Source organism: Halyomorpha halys, unplaced genomic scaffold (genome assembly GCF_000696795.3).
Source record: "Halyomorpha halys isolate HHAL.00 unplaced genomic scaffold, Hhal_1.1 Scaffold946.1, whole genome shotgun sequence".
Classification (NCBI taxonomy): Eukaryota; Metazoa; Arthropoda; class Insecta; order Hemiptera; family Pentatomidae; genus Halyomorpha; species Halyomorpha halys.
The window spans coordinates 385,014-407,031 of NW_027107439.1; the positions used below are offsets into that span (position 1 = coordinate 385,014).

The window sequence follows — 22,018 nt, forward strand, 5'->3', positions numbered from 1 at the left end:
ATCACAAAAATTTCTATAGAAATTGATTTAAGTGTAATTATGGTAACTTTTTTTTCCCTGCAATTATCAACTGGGCTTTTAAATGGATTTTGAATGAAAGAATGAAAATAGCAAAAAATAAAAAAACACACAACATTGCTCAATAACTCCCTTTTTCAAAAAAATTCTACCTGAGTTCCTAGCCTTGGAGTCACATGACTTGTTGTAGTTCTTGGTGCCTGAAATTAGCCATATATTCTGAATCTTTTTAATTTACTAACAATAATAATTCAATACGTATTTTATTCATGAAAAGGACATTAGTAAATCTTAAAAAAATATATAAAATTTAATAATTTATTAAAATATTTAAAAACAATAATTACATGAAATGGAAGAGGCGCTAATGTCCCTGGCTGTGGAGATTGAGATCCAAATGATGGGGTTGATGAAATCTGGGATTGAAAAGCACTAGCTGGTGCTCGGCCACCTCTGTAACAAATTATTCTATTTGTATTTTATGTTCATGATAAATATTCTCTAAGTATTATTCTATTAGTATTTAATATATGCTAATGCCTGACAATATTTAACAATAAAATAATTTAAAAATATCAATAAATTGTTTAACAGTTTCTGTGTAACACCTTAGTTCTGTAACATATGATGATACAGTGACCAAATACAATAAATATATAAAATTTTCTTCTGCTGTCACTTTTTCATGTTATTAATTTATTTGTAGGTATTTATGATGTTATACCTTTCTTTTTTGACCTTATAAAAGTGTACAACATGTCTCAGTATATAAGTGTAAAAAATTATACCACACCGACTAAAAATTTCTAATACCAGATATTTTAATAGACAGACCCAAATCATCTCAGAGAATAGCCAGACCTGAAATATCAGACCAATTCAAGTGATACAGCAGATGATGTCCCAAAAATATGAATTAGAGTTTCTGGTGACTTCTTTTTAGAGAAATTAATCTAGGTCTAATGTTCGTTACAACAAAAACATAGTGTTGAGTTTCCCCATTACCTTTTAAATGTGTGATAGATAATATGTCCTAGATCTAAGAGATTAAGAGGTTATTCAAATATGCATCAATATTATTTCATAGTTAAATATTGTCAATTATAAGAGTGTAATTTAATTATTCGTTACAGAATAATAAAATCAATTAAAATAACTTGCACGTGAACGATAAAAATTGCAGTTTTTGTTTATTCATAAACAAGTTATTCAACAAGTCAATGCATAGCTTTAATAGTGGCCCAACAAGCAAAAATGTTTTTGTTTTTATTTTTTATTGGACAGATTTCAAAGATAGGATTATTGACCAGCGGTTCCCAAACATTTTTTGACATGGCACCCTCCTCGGGGTAAAAATATTTTGTGGCATCCTTGTCGAGATAAAAAAATTTTTTGTGCAATTAGAATGGTTAAATATGTAGGATAAGAAGCAAAAATAGTGTAAAGTAAATGCTGGATTCCACGGTATATTTTTTATTTTAATTTTAACTTTTCTTTTTTTCTTTTCTGTACAATTTTGAGCAAGTGTTTTTTTTCACCATTCATTCTAATTTTTCTGACATTCACTTGTGGTACAACTGATATATGTTTGGGAACTGTTGTTGTAGACTGAGGCTTCTTGATAAATTGGGATCCCCTATAGACTATACCAAAGTTACCATATTTCATAAAAAGTAACTCCAGCCTATGATACTATCCTTGGAATACAACTGACGCAGAATAAAGAAATAATTATCTTTTTAGTTGTGCCATTATCAATACAAAGCAGCAATGTGTCATCTTTTGGATACTGATATGATTTAATATCATTAATTCATTAATATTTTAGTATTCTAAATAAACAATACAAACCATATATTGAATTAATAAAAATGAAACATAATTCTTAAAAGAATAAAATAAAAAATAGGAAAGAGAAATAAAAAATGGAAAACAAGCTCATTATTCTCACAATTCCAATAATATATATTTTAAAAATGCAGTTAAAATTATTATTTTTGTTTTTAGACAGTTAAATTAGTAATATTATTAAAAATAAGACAGCATTAGTACTTACGGAGGCACTGTGACAGGTTCCAAGTTAGGTGCTGGAGGATTTTGGCGAGCAACCATCTTCGCGTGAATGTCGCAGTACAATTTGTTATTGATGTTGTAATAGCCAACATTTTTTAAAGATGTTCCACATGTTGCACATTTGAAGCATTCAACATGGAGATTTTTATCCTTTATGCGCACAAATACTCCCCTTTGGAATTAGAAAACAAGATTATTAAAATTTAAAAATGTATTTGCTAATGGAACTATTATTTCCAAACAACTATGTGAAAGTGCGGTTAATATCCAAACATTAGACAAAAATTATTTTTAAGATAAAATTTTTAATAAAATATCAAATATTAGGTATTTTAAACAAAATAACAATTATATCTAGTTAACAGGATTTTTTTTGCTAAATAAAGTTACTAATCATCACAACTTTTACTTTTTTACTAGGGGAAAGAATTATCATTTTAAATAAGTTCTAATTATCTAGAGCAACGAGGGTAAAGTAAAGCTCATAACTAAAAAAAAGTAAGATACAGAAGGTTTTAATTCAAACTCTACGAAGTCATTTTTATAAAGAATATCAACTTTCATTTATTTACAGGGAAAAAGAAAAAACATTCTTAGAAAAGTTATGAGTTATATAAAAATGACAGAAAATAAGAAAATTTATTCTATTATTTAATTATATTATAAATAATTTATACCACTATTAATTAAAATAATTACAATTACGGCAACATTTCTTAAACAAAAAATATTTAAAATCAGTAGCCATAATATTTAAAAAATTAGATTAATATCAAATGAATAATGGTTTATATCATACAAGTCACATTGAACAATGGAGTTGTCATGATGCCGTGATTGTGAAAATTACATTGATGCAAAATTAATAATCAAATTATGCAGATCTACAAACAAAAAATGAATAAAATGATTTCAAATGCACTTCAATAAACAACATACCCACAATAAGAGACATCACAAAGAAAGATCTAATGCATAACAAACAAAAAAACATCTATTACAAAATAGAAGTAGAAGATTCAAGGTAAAGATACTGCTCGATTCTGAGTATACTTCATGCTTGAGTGTATGAAGTCGTTCTATGAGGAAGAAAGACACAGTATAGAAACATATTAAAAAAAAAAAAAAAAAAAAAAAAGAAGAAAAACAGGCCAAAAAAGGAAAATAAAAGATTTCTTTGAAAACATGCAGAAAATAGAGTGAGAATGAAGGATTAGGGAAAGATGCTCCAAACATTGATTGTACTGATAATCAAAATTATAATGTAAATCAAAAATTTAAACTATATAATGTGTTACAATTATTACCATAAATAAAGGCAGATTTTTTTATGAAACCGATTTATTTTTTTAAAAAAACATTATATATTGTTTTATCAAAATATTTCATATTCTTATAATATTTTTAATAATAGTATTGTATTTATAATTTTTATTATTATATAATAAGACATTTTTATCCATAAAATATCTGGAATGTAATAAGTAAACAGTTAGAATTATTTAAGAGCCTAAAAGGTTTTAGCTCAAAGACAACAATTGTACTAAATAGTAAATAATAATTTCTGGAAAAAGGAGATGGAACACCATATTTTATTAGAATTTAAATTCAGCAGAAATACAGAACTTATTATTCAATTTGAATGGTTACATCCACTTGAAACTTAAATAGTTTTATTATTATTTTTTAATCGGTAAAGTTTAAGTCAATTTTATAATGACTATGAAAACAATATAAATTTCATGATTATTTTTTTATAACTATTTCAAGTGAATTGTTTTATTCTTCATATAATTTAACATTTTAAAATAACTTTTTTTTTTATTAGAATGATAATGCATAAAGGATAGGAAATACAATCGAGGAGGTAAGGATTACAGGACAGGATGACTCACACTATGTGCTTGCCGCAGGAAGAGCACGGAGGGTTGTCTTGGACGCTTGTTGTTGGGGGAGTTGGAACGCTAGGCTCTGCACCCATCTCCTTGGCCAATGGGGTTAAGGGTCTTGGAGAGGTGGCCCTACCACCGATTGCATGAGAATGTTGAGAGAAGTACTTAACTGAAGACAGGGATCCTAGGCATAATAAAAAGCTAATGATAATAATAGTTAAGAAAGCCTAAACAAACTGCCCCATCTTTAGCGGAATGAAGAACTATGGCATCATTGCTGATTCAGAACCTGAAAAGTAAAACTTTAGGCGTCACCATTCATAGGCATAACTCTTTTTTTTTTTTTTTTTTTTTTTTTTAAACCGATAAACTTAATTTCATGATATTAGCAAACTTTTAACAACTAATACATCAATAGAATTAGTTCAATAACCTGAAATAATAGTCATAAATTGTAAATTTTTCATGATTATAAACTTAATAACAAAAATTTAATCGGAAAAAGTCCATTAGTTTAGAATAGTAAGGGAGAGGAACAATCAAATTGGGAATAGAGACCCTGTTAAAACATTTTTTCAATAAATTTTTTAAACTCCAAAACAAGTAAGTTAGGCAGGGACTTGGAAAAATTTTGTTGACTCATTATCATAGTAATCACATCTATTTATTCATATTGCTGAAGAAGAGAAAATTATATTAAAATGAGGAATTGACAGATGTTGATGTTCCAGGCTTTAGATAAAGTCCATTCTAAATATTTAATTAATGTTCAAAAAAATCACCTAGACCATAAGTATCTTGTCATCAAAAAAAAGAGAGAGAGAAAAAGAAAAAAAAGAGTATGCCATCTGAACTGGAAGGCCAGATCAAGACTTACACAATAAGACGCTCGCAGTCAGCACAAATGTTTTGTCCTGGTGGTAACTGTGTGGGCTGTGTGCTGGGTGCAGTAGGTACTCTTGGCTCAGGTGGTGGCACGTGGCGAAGGCTGTTCAATGCAACACTACCTGTTTCTGGGGAAGCAACTTGTTAATACATGCTCACTACAAAAATTATTTTCTATAATCTTTTAATTAATATCATATTTAAATTTATAAGGAACCCCAATTTTATTTAAGGTACTTTGGAAACAAGAAAATGTGTGCCTTGGAGTTGCTAGGGCTACCCAAAATCAGAACTCATAATTTTTTTTCACTTATCAAACATAAATCTTTCAAGATTTATAAATGGTAGATCCAGGAGTAAACTTCGAGGTGACAGAATTGAAATCAAACTGCTTCAGTTACAGTATAATTGCTATCTACTATACTATTCGACTATTAAATAAGAATATTATTTATCATACTAGACTGAATCTATAGCAATAAGTCAAAGCAAAAAAATCTGTGAATTAATACAAAATGGTTTGTTATTTAAATGATAATTTATAAATATTGACAGATATCTAAACAGAGGAATTTTGAAAAAAAAAAATATGATATGTTTGTTGCATTTGGTATAATGATTCCAAAACTGCCTTTATATTTAGCCTATATCTTCATAAATATGATATGGAACTTGTAATTGGCTGCCAATATGGTGAATGGTAAGTTCAAGCCAAGTTTTGAGAATCATCTTGGGATAACCTGTGACTTTAATGTCAAATATAAAAATAATTGACCCATTAGTATCTATCCCCAAATAATATGACAACATGTATTTCTTATCCATTTAATGAGATTGGGTGGACCCCCATTAGGGTTTGTAAAATTTCTGTTGTGTAATGACTTCTGTTAAAATTTTTACAATTTAATTATTTTTGTATGAAATAACGGAATTAATTCTGATGAACAAAATCCAAATTGATAGGGTTAATGGCTAAAGTAACAGAATAAATAATTATATGCTACAACCGGGTTCAACCTCGGGTCCTTGGAGTTAGTAGCAACGTACCTTACTCACTGAGCCACCTTGCTCCCCAATAGTTGATGTAGTGAATCCCCATTAATATTCTAATCTTTCATTCCCCACCTTTTCTTAAGCCTTTTACATATCACGGTGGAGATTATCTAGTAAAAAGTTCCAAGAAAGTGGATTCCATAATAATTCTGACCTTCTACACTGTAATTTTATTCTTTTGTAGATAGGATACATAATTACTTTAACCAATCTTCTGACATCCTCTACTTGGCCCAGATACCAAAACTATCCGGGATATAATGATGTTCACCATCTCTCAAACTTCTGATCGATCATATTCTATTTGTTAGACTGAAAGGAAAACTCTAACTTCTTTTCACTTTGATATTTCTTTGGTGCATTAAGTCCACCTTTTCATAAGTTCTACATTATTACAAAGCATTGCTTCTTCATGTGGGAAATTTCATCGTTACAAAATCATACCCAATCTATATGCACCTATATTTAGTGAGATCCAAAAAATGATCACCTTTACAACTCCCAAAATCTTAACACTCACATTTAACAAATATAAAATACATTTTTGAAAATAATGCTTCATTAATTATGTTTCAAAATTTCCATAAGAAAACAATCTATGTTTGGGTAGACAATATTAAAAAGTTTATAGGATTTAATATATTCAATTTACCATAAAAATTTATATAATTTAAAACATATTTACCTGGTTCTGGTGTTCTTGGCTCCTTGTCGACTTCTTGTACCATTTTGAAAACTTCACTTTTCTGGGAATCATATGTTTTTTCATTCTTCATGAAGTTGACTCTAGAATATTAAAAATCAATATACAATATAAGAAACCAATTTAAAGTCTAATAATGAAACATATAGTTTAATTTTATACATCTAATCTGATAAAAAAGAAAATTGCAATTCTTATTTTTAAAAATTAAAATTAACAGAGAAAACTCACCCAATGGCTCCTCCTACTAGTACTTCGGCCTGGGCCGAAAGTGTTTCTGCTATAATCTCTTCACTGTACATCCCTACAGGAGTATTATATTGCTTATTGACAATTGCTTTTACAGCAGCATCGCCATTAACCTGTAAAGAATAGATTGTAAAAACATCTTATAGCATTATGTCCGTATATTTTTCAATACAACAACTTCTTAACCAGGGCTAGAAAATTTTCACAAGGATTTAATCATTAAGAAAAAAATCAAAGTTCATAAAGTAAATTATCAATTTTAATAAAAGATTATAAGATTCACTTTAAAGGAATTAATTAATTTCTGCTCAATGATAGATTTCATATTTCTGATTTATACATTTTTCAAGTTCCCAACAAATGTTCTTAAAGAATTATTAAAGTATTTTTGATATTTTACTTATTAATGATAAACCCTAAAAGTTAATCAAAACAAGTTATTACACAAAAAATTTCAAAATATGGTATTTATTATAGGGATGGTATCTATTTTGTGATTTACATGATTCTATACTGTTTTAAAGAGAAAATCAATACTTTATCTGTTTTTATAGAAATAAGGGTATGAGCTATATTCAGAACTTCTTGTTTGTAAATATCATTCTATACTAATTTGTTTGTGTTAAGGCTGAGTAATTTTGACACAGGCTGGCCAATGGAATTGAATGTAAACTGTTAAATGATGGAATGGCTCATTTCATTGAGAGTGAAGAAAAAATGGCAAAGTACCATTTTTTTCAGTTTCACCTCAAAATTATAAAAATTAAATCCATAACAACACCTAGGTACTAGAGGGGTTTCCATTGCACTCATTAGTACTTACAGTAATTTATCAGATCCTAATGGTAATTCCTAACTCAGCACCAATCACCATTGACAATGGAAAGAGACTAATACCAGGAGGTCAGGTGGAGGATACAGCTGACCACAGTGTGACAATTAGGCAATAGAATTGGCACCGATTATATATCCTTGCATTTGACACACTCCTATCGACAGATGTCTCAGCCAAATATATTGCAACACCCTTGGCTTCAAGGACTGGGGTCTGTTCTGTATCATGAGCACTTGCGAACAATTACACTAAATATGGTCTTCAAGTGGTCAACAGGCCCATGGGATGGTATGGCTCTCACCACAATAAAGATAATATGCTAATATTAAAGGTGGTGTGTGCTTCACTATATTCATAACAATTTAAGAGCTATATTAATATTATATTATTCACTATATTCATGCCAATTTAAGAACTTGTAAAAACAGTAGCTCTAGAAAAATTCCACAAAAGGAAAACTAGTCCACTCCTACATAATAGTTATTGAAGAACCTTGTCATTTAAAGTGTACCCGTTTCTATGTTTTATTATGTGCCTTTAGAACAATATTTTTGAGATTTGAAAGGAAAGAGAAGGGGCACTAAAAGGGGTGCGTACCAAATGTACCAAAAAACAATAAGTACTAAATCAGTTTTTTAATTTTCATTTTTTAGGTAAAACTAATTATTGTTTTATGATCATAAGTTTTAATTGTTTAAATTAGTAATATTGTAATACTGTTTATAAAAATTTCCTAGGCCAGTAATTTAGTTAAATAGAAATTTTAAAAAAAAAAAAATCAACACGTTTTGTTAATTCTTAATCGATCATGTACCGCCCATTTCGCATAAGGCGCGAAAAGGTAACAGCTTGAGCAGACAGTATTTTTAACTAGTGTTTTAGAATCCAAAAGTAAGTTGGTGCGAATCGTGTTATTCAGTATTTTGTGCATTTTCATTTACTAATTGTTTATCACAATTTCACCTTCTCTTATCTAAGTAAGATTGAGTTATGTTATAATTTGTAAAAATGTTGATTTCTCAGTCAGATTTTTCATGTATAATGTTCTACACTCTGTTCTTGAATTTATTTGTATTTTTCATTGTACTAATAGCAGCATACCTCCAAACATTTTAAGAAAGTTAAGCATGTTAAAGGGGAGATAAATTTAATATAAAATAAATAAAAAAAAAAACTAAGAGTGGAAGAAAAGCACAAAGCGATATTTTTTTAAACTATTTATTTTGGGTAAAAAGGTCTAATGGCTCTCAAATTTTTATGTTTGAAAACTAAAAAAAAAATAATAGCCTGACCGAGAATATCACAGGATTTAAGATTCTTGGTCAAAGAAAGAAAATAGAGGTATTATTTTCCGCCAAGATTGATATTATTTTTGTACTACTGATGCTGAAAGATTTATTAAAGAGGTCAAGAACGCCGAAGGATTTCAATCAATAGAATTGCTCACTGGCCGGGAATGCTGTTGGAGAGACGACAACCGAAGACAACAATGGCAGGTTACATCATGGACCAGACATGAGTAGGGCAGAACAGTGGAGCTGTATCATAACACCTGTTAAACAATTTCCATTCCTTTATATTCATTCTCTTAGGTCATGTTTTCACCCCTTTTGTTATTTTACATAAGGCATGTCCTGTTCCATAAAAAATACTTGGGAACAACTTGCCTTAGGAAATGTTTTGAAGTACCTAAGTTTAGAATTAGTGATATTAAGTTTCCTGTTTTGTAGCATTCGTCTATTATCAGTATCGAGATTTGTCTTTTTTTTATTATTTCATTGGTGTCTCAAAACCTTATATAAAAACTGCAAAAATATGGGTTCTGCGATGTTAAATGAAACTGATGTTTACGAAGATGGGATGGTTTATGACTTGATACTATCAGCTGTTATTCTATTATATACCACTGTTCACTTATTGGGTCTTGTTCAAGAAATATATTTGATTTCAAATTCAATATTTAATCTAGTAGTTTGAGTTTATTACTATGACCAAGGACAGTAGCTAGTAGCATCTCATCTATGAGAGAAATGTAAATTGTTGGGCAATGTATATAAATTAATAGAAATTCGGTATCTTTTAGGGCGGATCTAGGAAATAATTTTAGGCGAAGTGTGACGGAACTGAAACCCGGGAGTCCGATGTGAAATGAATGGAACCGACAAACCTCCTCAGTTCGACCAGGTCGTGGGAACTTGAGGAAGATCAATGGACCGTCAAGCAACAAGAGCTCAATACTGTACACAATACTTTGTGTACAGTATTGAGCTATAGTATAGTATAGTTCCACAATATATCAATAGAATACAAATCACAAAACATAACAAATATATCTAAGACCTTTTATATCATCAATAATAACATTTTACGACAAACAACTATAAAATATTAAAAAGTTAACCGACCAAAAATATAAAAGGGAACTGCTCAAGCGAAGTAATTATTAGTTTTAAATGTTATTTATTTATATAATATTATTTAAAAAAAAGTAAGTTATATGTTTATTCATAAATTATTTTGTACTCGCTTCGGAGGTAATTATGATACATAAATTATTGAAATATTAATCATGTGGCTTAAAATGTCAATAAAGATTCTCCTTAAGAATTTAAATAAATTTCAGAAAAAAAAATTAGCCTGTACACAATTCAATATGTTCATTTGATTAAATTAAATTTTAAATAATTTTTCACAATAATTTATTTGACATATTACATACAAATTTATATAATTTAGTATTAGTTATTTATGAATAAGAGCAATCCCGGTTGTGACTATATGCAACGCGGGTTTAATGGAATCTATCTCTCCACGGAGTACTTAACATTTCGGCCTGGCTAACAAAAAAACAGAAAAGTTATTGTTAACTATTATCAGTCCTCCGAAAATTTGAGAATTTTATTCAAAATGCATTAAAAGATTATCTAAAGAATTAATTATTCTGAAAATATGTTATACTGAAAACACTGTTTAGGAAGGTCAGTTTTCCACAAACCTTTAGGAAAGAGCTAATTTCAGGGAATAACCCCAGAAGAATACTAAAATGCTCCAGGTTTTAAGAGAGATGAAAAATTCGGTCAACATTATAGAGAAATTTTAGATTTTGGATCCGGTCGGATGCAATGATTTTTATTTACACACGCAATGATAAATATATATTATTTCTAATTTTGGATGATGACAGTATTGTTCCTGTACATGTAATGCGATCTAGTATTATATAACTTTTTTTTAAATGGAAGTTCAGTATCATCCTTCTTAATGATTTATTTAAAGGTTATTCAATTATAACCTGACGTTTCGGCGTTCTGCCATCTTCAGGATGATACTTAATATTTTTTCTTTTATCTTAACCGGAGACCGAATTTTCGTGCAATTGCAACTTTTGTTTCACTTCAGCTTCATTCAATTCAATTGCAATTCCGTCAAACCTCGACAGATGTTTTAATCATTGGAAAGACATTCAAATAGCTCTAATTTTATGCTGCAAAAAATTCACGTTTTGGTGTTTTTCCTACACAAAATGCACGTGTTGCAGTTTTGGGGCAAAATGTTGATTTTTGTTGCATACAATTTAACGCTTGAAATATTTTTTTTTTAATATAAAACACACACACACATATATATACATTTTTAAATATTCTGTTAATTATTGTTCTTCATTTTTATGCTTTCAAATTCATTATTTAAAAAAAAAAAATGGAATGATTTTGGAATAGTAGTAACCAGTGAGATCGGGTAACCATGAAAAAGTGTGAAGAATAAGCTTGTGCAAAAGGTCCAATGTTTATGTTTTTAACTTGGATTCCCAGATGGCCGGAATTTCAATTTTCTTTCATTATATTATATTACCTATGTTTATTATTTTAAATAAAAAGTATACGAAAAATCAATTGTCGGATCAATATGAATATACTTGTACATTTGTAATTAAAATTTTTAAAGTTCTTATGCGTTGGTTTTTTGGTTAATGGTTCATTCGTATGTAAGTACACAATCCAAAAGATAAGCGCAAGAAAAGCTATTATACATATTAAACATATTAGGGGAAAAAGGAACTTTTTTCTTTAAAGAATATTTTGAAATACTTCTTTTTGCAAAGTGCCTTGAATACTTTACTAAAACTTGAAATTGAGGTACTTTTAAGAAGTTAAAAAATTGATTTCCAGCCTTCTTAATAGGAATATAAAATCAATACATTTGGTTTCTTTATAGCTCTTCAACTATGGACAAAATTTTAGGTTTTTTATGCATGTTTGCATAAATTTAAGGTTATGTATGCTTTCAATGTATTATTATAATAAATTTGACTATAAAGTTGATTATTGCAGGATTTTAGTGCTTAATACATATTTTACCTTACGAAAATCCGGACTCTAATCATAACATTTATCCATGGCCACATCAATAACTCCCCATTATGACAAATAATCCCTTTATATCCATAAACAATAATTCTTCATAAGTAATAGTAGTTGTTATAAAAAACTTGAAAATTTTTAGGAGGATGTATATATGGTCCTGTTTCAGTGTTCAATGTTCGACTTTGAAACGAGAACATATAAATAGTCATCAGGACATCAGAACATAAAAAGTCAACAATGCATAAATTGAAACTAGATACAGCGCATCTCACATCAACAGTTTACAAAAGGCAGCATCTTTCACATGTACAGCCTGCAAAACAGCACATCTCACAACAGAAGAAACATTAACTAGTGATTATACGTCAAGAGTACGCCACCCTACAATATACCAATAGGTGTTGAAATGCCTTGGAAAGGTGTACTTCCTACAGTTCATGGGTCTTTCTGGTTGTTGATGTGAGATGTGATGCCTCTTGTCTTCTTTCAGAGGATATTATTTGTTCTGCCCTTTTGTTTTGCTTAAATCGGCGAAGCGTTAACAGGTTAATTGAGAGCTTTGTTTTTGGAATCACAATTATATTTAAATGATTAGTCCAAAGAGCAACTGCCCTCCAGATATCTAAAGATACTTTAGAACAATATTAGCTATGAAAATAGTTAGTACCTGAGGTGCGGCTCCGAAGGGCTTCGGCGAAAGGTTGTGCCCGGATCCAATCGGTGTGGACGGAGCTTTGGTAGCGGCCAGGGATGTCTTGGTGACCGGGGCCATCGGGGACGCCTTCCCAGGGGTGGGCACGCCTCCTACGGGGCTCACGTGGGGCTTCCACGTGCTGCCTGAACCTCTGCAAAGGTTGGATACTTTTGTCAAAGACATCTCTAAAATTTGCTTATAAAAGATTTGAGTGATACAATATGGCAGAAGACAGTTATTAACTAAAATATTTGATTCTTATTATACCCTATCCTATTAGTACAAGAGCCCAAGAGGAGAAAAAAGGCAAGTTATCTATTTTTGATTACTTTAATGAAAACTATGTATAATTACTGGCCAAAATTGATGAATCTGCCAATTATAGGTAGGGGGAATACAAAATGGCGGCTGTTTCAAAGCGATAAAAAAAAAACTAATTTTTCATTCGGAGCTCTATATCTTAAAAAGTAGGAACAACACAAGAAAACCTAAGAGAACGCCATTTAAAGAAGAGTAAATTTGCTAAAATATGAGCCCTAATAGAGTTATTTACGTTAAATAGTTTTCGAGATATAGCTTTTTAAAAAGCATCATTTCATAAAAATGTATGGGACGTACTGATAGATCAGTAGTTAGTGAATCTATTTTCAAAACTTTATACCTTAAAAACCATTTGACGTACAGATGTCTATTAGCACTCAAATTAAAGCTAGTTTAATGAGGTATAAAGTAGTTTATGATGTTTATCTTCGTAAGAATACTAGTTTACATGAAATTTGCTAAAATAAATTGATTTATAGTTGTTCGCACAAACTTTCATTTGCCAAATGTATGTTTATATGTGAATATCATAAAAACTACTACCCCTACGAAGATAAGTGTAATAAACTACTTTAGAGTAAGTTAAATTTCGTTTATTTTGAGTGTTGGCAGACATATGTGTGTCTTATGGATCTAGAGATATATTTTTTTAAAATCCAACATTTTATACAAAAAACTAGAAATTAACATTTTGTGAGTTTATTTTGTCAAATATCATAAAAACTACTACTCCTACCAAGATAAACATAATTAACTATTTTGTAGTAAATTTAACTAGCTTTAATTTGAGCAGTGTTAGACATGTGTAGGTTCAATGGTTTCTGAAATGAAGTTTTTCATAAATCAAACTTATTGTCCGAACAACTATAAATCAATTTATTTTAGCAAATATCATGAAAACTAGTATTCCTACGAAGGTAAAGTTCATAAACTGCTTTATAGCCCATTAAGGTAGCTTTAATTTGAGTGCTAATAGACATCTGTACATCACATAGTTCCTGAGATATAGATTTCTCAAAATAAAGTAATTAACTACTAATCTTTCAGTAGATTTTTAAGAAATTTTGCTTTTTAAAAAGCTATATCTCGAAAACTATTGGATGTAAATAGCTCTTTTAGGGCTAATATTTCAGCAAATTTACTCTTCTTTAAATAATGTTCTCTAGATTTTCTGGTGTTGTTGATAGTTTTTAAGATATAGATCTCCGAATTAAAACTTAATGTTTTTTAAAGGTTTTATTACAGCCGCCAGTTTTTATTCCCCCTACCTATACTTGGCTGACTCATCAATTTTGACTAGTATTTATACCTAGTTTTCATTAAAGTAATCAAAAATAGGGATGAGGTAACTGTCTTTTTTTCTTTCCGGCTCTTGTACGATAAGGAATGATATGCCGTTCTAAAACAAATATATATAGTATACATAATTTATTTTCCATTTTTTCGCAACATAAGTGGATATGATTCGGGAAAAACTGATTAAATAACGAATGATTTTTAATTCATTTTTATATGTTGTTACCTATATGTATAAATATTTTTTTATTTAAATAAATTAGTTTTTTTTTCAGTAACTCGTAATATTTATGAATTACATATTTCTTAATCATCAATTTTTTAATTTTACCATTTAATGATGGTGACGTAGTGAGGATCAATTGAATGATATATTCAAGCGACAGATATATCTTTAAAATATTCGTCTTTTAGGTAATTAACAATGAATTACTGAATCGAATAGGAAAAACTTTGATTAAATGGAACTATCAAGTACTGAAAAAAAATAAATGAGATTAAAATTCACTATGCACTATAAAAACTTACGTCCATTTCCTATAAATAAAAATATATTTAGCCAAAGTTGGTCAGATAACATGTATGCGATGTGGTAGCCTTCGGAATGTAATTTTCACAGATGAGTAAGCAGAGCAAACTCTAAGCCAAAAATAAACAAGGCTGTTGCATTAGAATTAAAAGTCAAATGTAATTTTAAATTCTTAGAAGTTTGGAGCAAAGCCAATAGAATCGTAGAACGCTAGTAGCCAGTCTTACATTATCTGATGGATATCATCAAAGTCTAAATCAGTATTTCGTATTTCTTTAAAAAATAAATAAATTACAAGAAATGCAAATTCAATTTCAGTTGAAAATTCGTAAATCAAATTGTCAATAAGTTAGTCTATTTGGATATAAAACTAGAAATATATCTAAAATTTAATACGTATACATTTATTTCATTTTTCACATTTATTGTCATTTAATATTATTATTATTGTTTTTATTTATATTTATTCTTTCAAGACGTTTATTTAATCTCTACTTTCTTCTTCATTTTTTTTTTTTTTATGTATCTCCTGTACTTTTTTAACTGTATATTTTACGCATTTTTCAAAATTTTTATTATAGTTAAGTCTTATAGTTCTACCGTCATTTATAGAAAATGAAGTGAAATAATTGTATACAGTATGTTTCAAATAAATGTATAGAAAATGTAGTGAAATAATTGTATACAGTATGTTTCAAATAAATGTATAGAAAATGTAGTGAAATAATTGTATACAGTATGTTTCAAATAAATGTATGCATGCAAAAATAAATTCCCTATGAAGGTTTGTCCGTTAAAATTTGTTTAGGAGCTATTGGCGTCCAAAGAGTTTCATTGTTATGAATTATTTTAGTTATAATAAATAAATTGATATGTGTACAACTAATATCCAACCAATAATGTTTTCAGCATATGAATCAGATATTCGGGGGTGCGATCAGAAGACGTTAACAGCTATTGATCTTCCGACGTTTTGCTCCACTTTGCAGGGTTTCATTAGGCTAAGAACAAATCAGATTCATCCACCTGTCGTTTATAAAAGACGGCGAACGAGTGAGGCGGATATGATTCGATAGATATGACGTGCTGGATCTGATTCTTCTATTTTTATTATTTATATTTTTATTTACTCTTTCTTAACTTTTATGTATTCTCATTTTACTTCCTTGATTTTCCGTCTCTTAGTGTATATAATTTTTGTTTTTATCTTTCTTATTACCTTTTTTTCTATTTTTACGTGTTTTGACTCCCGTTCATTTTAGATCTAATAGTCCATGGTATTTATTTTTTATACGTATACGTTATTGTACATCTTATTTCTTCTTATTTTTGTTCATTTTTATATAATTTTTTTTACTTACATTGACTTAATTTTTAACCCCACCTTAGTTTACTTCGTTGTATTCTTTTATTCTAGATTGCCAAGATATTTTTAGTTATTTTGTATCTTTTTTAGCCCTGATGAATAAGCCCTGCAAAGTGGGGGGAAACGTCGGGAAATAAATAGTTATTAACAATTTTTTGTTACTTTTGACCGCACCCTCGACCATCCATCTCCTTCATATTTTGAAAAATACCTCAATCATTGATATGAATAAAGTAAGGTTTGTCCTTAGAAGCTAAGTTGACTTTAAGAGCTCGGGACAAAGTACCTCTGTACTGTGACTTCGAAGTTGTTGCCCGCCCTGACGATGGTGTCTTGCGCCTCCTTGTGCCTCATGTCCGACACGTCGACGTTGTTCACCCGGATCACGGCGTCACCGACCAAGAGCCCTGCCCGTTCCGCCAGGCTTCCTCCATTCACCTGGAAAGAACCACAGCTATAATGCAACGTCATATATTTTACGTCATTTATAATAAATGATGTCATTAAAATACAACACTATAATGGAGATTAGGTATTTGTACTTTCATATAAATATAGAACTATTGAAATACAGAGGAACTTCTATATAACTGACATCTATGGAGAAGATGGTTTTGTCCGTTATATAGAGGTATGCGTAGAGAAGGGGTAAATACAGAAAGAAAAAAAAATAAATGAAGCTATAATACCACATAAGTCTTGAAAAATCAAACAATAAAACTATTTTATATTATTAAAAAATAATAAAGGCATCCTTTCTCAGACATTTCGTAACCTGTGGCTATGGTGAAAAATTAATGAAAAATTGGTCCTGTTAAATCGTATAGAAAACAGATACACCGTAGACGTATGATCTTATATTCGATTTTTCGATTCTGCCTACCTTGAATCCTAAAAACTCAAATTTTAAGAGATAGGAGTTTAATTTTTGTGGGTATGTACACTGAATGATGTATACACACAATAAAATTTTGTATACTCCACAATAACTAAGTCTCTTTAGTGCCCGCATTACCTGTGAATTCTAAAATCTTGAGTTTGCAAACTTTTATTTTTTAATTGAAGTCCGTGATAGAGGAGTGAAAAAGTCCTGATCGAGAATAAAACTGGATTGGAGGAATTTTGTAATAGAGGGGTTTAAATGCATTACATCAGTAAAATTTAATTAAATTGTCCGTCAAAAGAGGGTTTTGTTGAGGGGAGGTGTTCGTTAAGAGAAGTTTCACTGTACATATTCATATTACTTAAATCGCTTATAATCATACTAACTATTAGAACTACTTACTAACTATTAGAGCACACAGTCTGAACACGTGTATAATATCACAAGTTGGCAAACGAGGTAGGAAACTATCTATTGCATAGTTGAAACTGAACATTCAAAAAATAGAATACGCATTCATATCAGTTTTCTCTTGTAATCATGAAAAGAGAGGCAGAATAAAGATCCTAATGTAGAAAGCCTCAAAGATTTGGGTGAAAACTGTGGAGAAAGAGGTTCTATGACAAGGGAGAATATTTATTGAAGAATCATCAGCAGTTTGAGATAGAAATGGACAGCATCCATCGAGAAGGCAGTGTACAGCTGAAAAAGGAAATGAGATTGCCAAGAGCCATTACGAATATGAAACCGCAAGAGAAGCGATTCCATTGCCATCAAAACTGCAGTGGATGTGCACTTCCAACACCACGTATCCCAGGCGGTAAAGCATTTATTATTTATTTAAGTTGCGGCCAATAATTTCAAAATAAATATAAGACTATCGTTAAACTGAGACCTTAATTAGAGTAAAAAAACAAAAGAACAAACTCGCAAAAAAAGTTGTGACCATAAGGTTATAATCCAACGATAAAGATTAAAATAGTGAAAGAACGAACTTAATCCTTTTTTAAATCTAATTAATTTTTATTTTAGTATTTAAAATATTTAATTGAGAAATACATTTTTTTTAAACATTCATTTCTTATCCTAGAAATGTAATTTAGCCACACAACATTACATTTTTAAGAAACAAAAATCAACTAAAAAATCTTGTTTTATTTAAACTACGGATTTTTCATGTTTACTATAAATGTTAACTGAGATGAATAATATGAGTTTGTGATTTAGATACTTCATATCGAGGCGTTCAATTGCAAAATCAGTTATATTTTTTCATTGTGTCTTTTTAGTTAACTGTTTTGTTACTATATTATGAATTATGGAATAAAAAAAAATCCAAAAATAGTCAAATCATACGAATTTAAGTTTTTTTTTTTCGGAATTCTTTTGCTTTGTGAAAGAAATATTAACAAAAACCCTTCATTAAAACAATAAATTAAGGGAAATGCTTTAAAGGAAATGCTCTTATGCTCAGTAATTTTAGTGTATCAAGGTGTGCTAACAACAGATTTATAAGGAAATGTGGGATTGCCTCAGTTATTAAATTTAAATATTTTTTTAGTAACATTACTTAACATTTATATCGCACCTGTAACTTAGCACTGCTCAACACAAGCTTTGCTATGAAACCTCCATCCCCATATGATGTCGCTGGTCTGCAAAAGCTGATGATGGTGCAATAACAAATGGCATGAGGGATACAATCTCCTAACTCATTTGGCTAGGAGATCCCTCATCCAACTTCTCTTCAGATTTAGCCATTTGATACCATAAATTTAGGTTGTTACCATATCGTATATTTGTTATTGTATTCGAGTAGTATTTTGTAAAACTGTCGGTAGATTGAACGAATTTGAAACTGTCGGGATGAGTATATTCGTATGTGGAGTTTGGATTTAATGGAAAGGTTGGTGAGTCTGTTATTACTAGAATTTCGAGCAATTGCATCTTTTGTTCCTTTGTTTCAAAGTCAGCTGAACATCGACAGAAATTCTTATCATAAAAAGTTCCATTGACACAACTTCTATTTTTAATCCATGAAATTTGCCTTTTTGGGATTACTGCGAGAGTTAGCAAGTTACGTTTTACAATTTACTAATTTGACTATGATTCGTGAAAAAATTTGTTTGTACAAATGTGGTTGTTTATTTTATTTTATAAAAGGGTGGATAAGCTTACCGTGTACATATTAATATTATAAATTGCATAATTTTTGCGCGATTTGGGTGTAATACAATTTCGCACATTTTGGGTTTTTTACTGCATATAAAAATACGGTATCTAGTTATCACTATAAAAAACATAGATAGAATTGTTCGTATCTATAGAATGTTTTTTGGCAGTTCCATAAATCATTTGTAAGTTTATAATAGCCTTAATAATACTTTATAATATTATAATATCCAAAATTGGCTCAAGTTGATTTTTTTTTTTTAATGAGTTTATTATCTGACAAAGAGTAAATTAAAAAAAAATACCAATAGTTGAGATTTTATTTTCTGATATTACCAATCCATATGAAAAAGACATAATGACTCGTATCGTCCTGGCACGAAAAGGTAGATGAAAAAAAAATAGTAAAGGAGGGGGGGAAAAAAAAACCAAAGCCGGTAGAGTTTGGAAACCGCAAGTGTCGGTGAACATAAGGTCTGACCTCAAGGGAAGGCAGATAAAAAGTGTTGTAATGTCGGAGGGATATTAATGTAAAGGTAATGGCGGCGTCGAGTCATCTTTCCTCGAAACTTATCGTTGGCAGTTTCTATCTCTATGGCTAGCGCAAACTATTATTTGCTTCACGAAACATGAACAAAACCGAAAACAGCTGTTACGAAAAATAAAATGAGTATTATTGACACGTTTTCCTGATAAAGTTGAAAATTAATCTAAACAATAATGAGCAGGTATAATATTCCGGAAGATGTATAGTTTTCGAGGTATTTGAAAATGAAAACAACTTTTTATATCTTTTGTTATCCAGTTTGAATAACTATTTTCTCAAACCCATCAAAAGAAGAAATATAAACTATTGTTTCATACATATTGTCTCGGCAATGATTAAGGCCATTTACTTCAGCAAATTTTTCATAAGTCAGTTACTGCTCCGTTCCTATAGGTAGTAGCGAGGTGTATATGTAACATAAAGTATTCATAAATAAAAAACATATCGAACATAAAAATAGGTTTTCAAATCATACTGCTAGTTTATGAAACAAACGTGTCCAAAATAACGAACTTGTTAGATTTAGATAATAGTATAGATGAATGGTATTGGATGGGGAAACTAGTCGTAGAATTGCCGCCGCGTACTAACCAAGGTGAGAGGTGTCAAGATTCATTTCTTGGGACCGCCGAACAGTAAATATTGACTGCTCCAGGTGGGAATCGAACCCAGAGCGCTCCGAACCGAGCGCTCTTGGACCTATTTCCCAGCCAGCACGACTGAAAACTTTGCAGCTTTCGCCGGAACCCACCATGTCCTGTTAGGATCTGCGAGACCTAATAATCTGGGAGGACCCACCACGCTCTCAGTCTTGAATGGACGGTAGGGAAGAATTCCTCAGAGTAGCGCCTTTCTGGCTCGCCTGCCACCGTCCATCTTATCCCGCCAATCCTCTCTTGGAGTCCCTCCGGTAGCGCTACCAGCCCCTGCCTCTTTACTTCGTTCTTGAGAAAATCCTCCCTGAGGATGCCCATGGGTATCGCTCCGGCCAGCAGCTGCACCGCCTCATGTGACACCGTTCTGTATGACTTCGTGACTCTCAGCAGATCCAATCTCTGTAAGGTGGTCACTATTTTGATCCTGCGTGAGGTTCTGGATCCACGCAGGGGATGAGTATCTCAGAATACCCAGGACCACACCTTTATAAATAGCCATTGTAGTAGGATATCTGATTCCCCAGAACGCACCCCCTATCCTGCTCAATCCATTGAGTGATAGGGTCACTCATCATTTCTTGGGACCGCCGAACAGTAAATATTGACTGCTCTAGATGGGAATCGAACCCACAGCGCCCCGAATCGAGCACTCTGGGACTTATTTCCCAGCCAGCACGGCCGTCACATCCTTAGTATAGGTGATAAAGGTAACCAAACAAAAGGGTTCCATTTCTATACCATTTAAAACTAAGATCTGACAAAATAAAATCTCGATCTTTCATGTCTCCTTGATTCAGCCCTATTTAATGCTTTAGAGATTGTTTTTAGTTTATTAGTATTTTAAGAAACAAACAAGGTTAGAATAAGGCAAGGTATGATACATACCTATATAAAAATAGAGACCCCGTTCAAACCTAACCACAAGTGTTAATATTCATTTAACAATTAACTTTAAATAATAAATGTGGAAATAGAATCTACAACGTCCCACATCAGGCATTCTAGTACCCTCAACCTTGTGCATGCTGATCTTATTTAGCCTTAAGCAGTCGGTCATAAAAAATCAACGCGGTCTTAAATCCAGACGCAGATATCAATCATACGGAAGAGATTATAAAAAAAAAGAACTAATAATTTTGATGCAAGCTTTTGATATCAAGATGAAATGTGTGAGATGGAAGGTCGACTATGCAGCGGTTTGACTTATCTACTGTTTTAATAAAACTCCTTATTTTGAAAATAATATATAAAATGTATGATGTATAAAGACTTAGTTTATGCAATGCACTAAGTTCAATACTTGCAAAGATTCATGGTGTTGGACGAACTGAATAGTTTTTTTTTTTTTTTATTTAATTATTTATTTAATGTAATTTACAACTGTATAAAATAATACAATAGGTAAATATGTAGTATATTTCATATACACTTGAAAATCTTGGGAAGGAACCACCCATTGGTGGTACTTCAAACATTAATTTA

General features: G+C 30.6%; 1 protein-coding gene across 6 annotated transcripts in view; it reads right to left on the minus strand.

Moving 5' to 3' along the window:
• Nucleotides 1-22,018, minus strand: part of Zasp52 (Z band alternatively spliced PDZ-motif protein 52) — a 128,236-nt gene that overhangs the window by 18,008 nt on the left and 88,210 nt on the right. For 2 of the 6 annotated variants that reach the window (XM_067045718.1, XM_014431123.1), the window contains exons 2-9: nucleotides 16,565-16,716; nucleotides 12,740-12,917; nucleotides 6,856-6,986; nucleotides 6,607-6,707; nucleotides 3,987-4,167; nucleotides 2,075-2,263; nucleotides 366-471; nucleotides 171-218 (exon numbers count right to left, since the gene is read on the minus strand). In XM_067045718.1, coding sequence (XP_066901819.1) covers nucleotides 171-218; nucleotides 366-471; nucleotides 2,075-2,263; nucleotides 3,987-4,167; nucleotides 6,607-6,707; nucleotides 6,856-6,986; nucleotides 12,740-12,917; nucleotides 16,565-16,716 — 1,086 coding nt within the window. Of the gene's footprint in view, nucleotides 1-170; nucleotides 219-365; nucleotides 472-2,074; nucleotides 2,264-3,986; nucleotides 4,168-4,860; nucleotides 4,997-6,606; nucleotides 6,708-6,855; nucleotides 6,987-7,696; nucleotides 7,823-12,739; nucleotides 12,918-16,564; nucleotides 16,717-22,018 lie in introns of those variants that run through there. The other 4 variants (XM_067045719.1, XM_067045720.1, XM_067045721.1 and 1 more) reach the window with 4 other exon arrangements.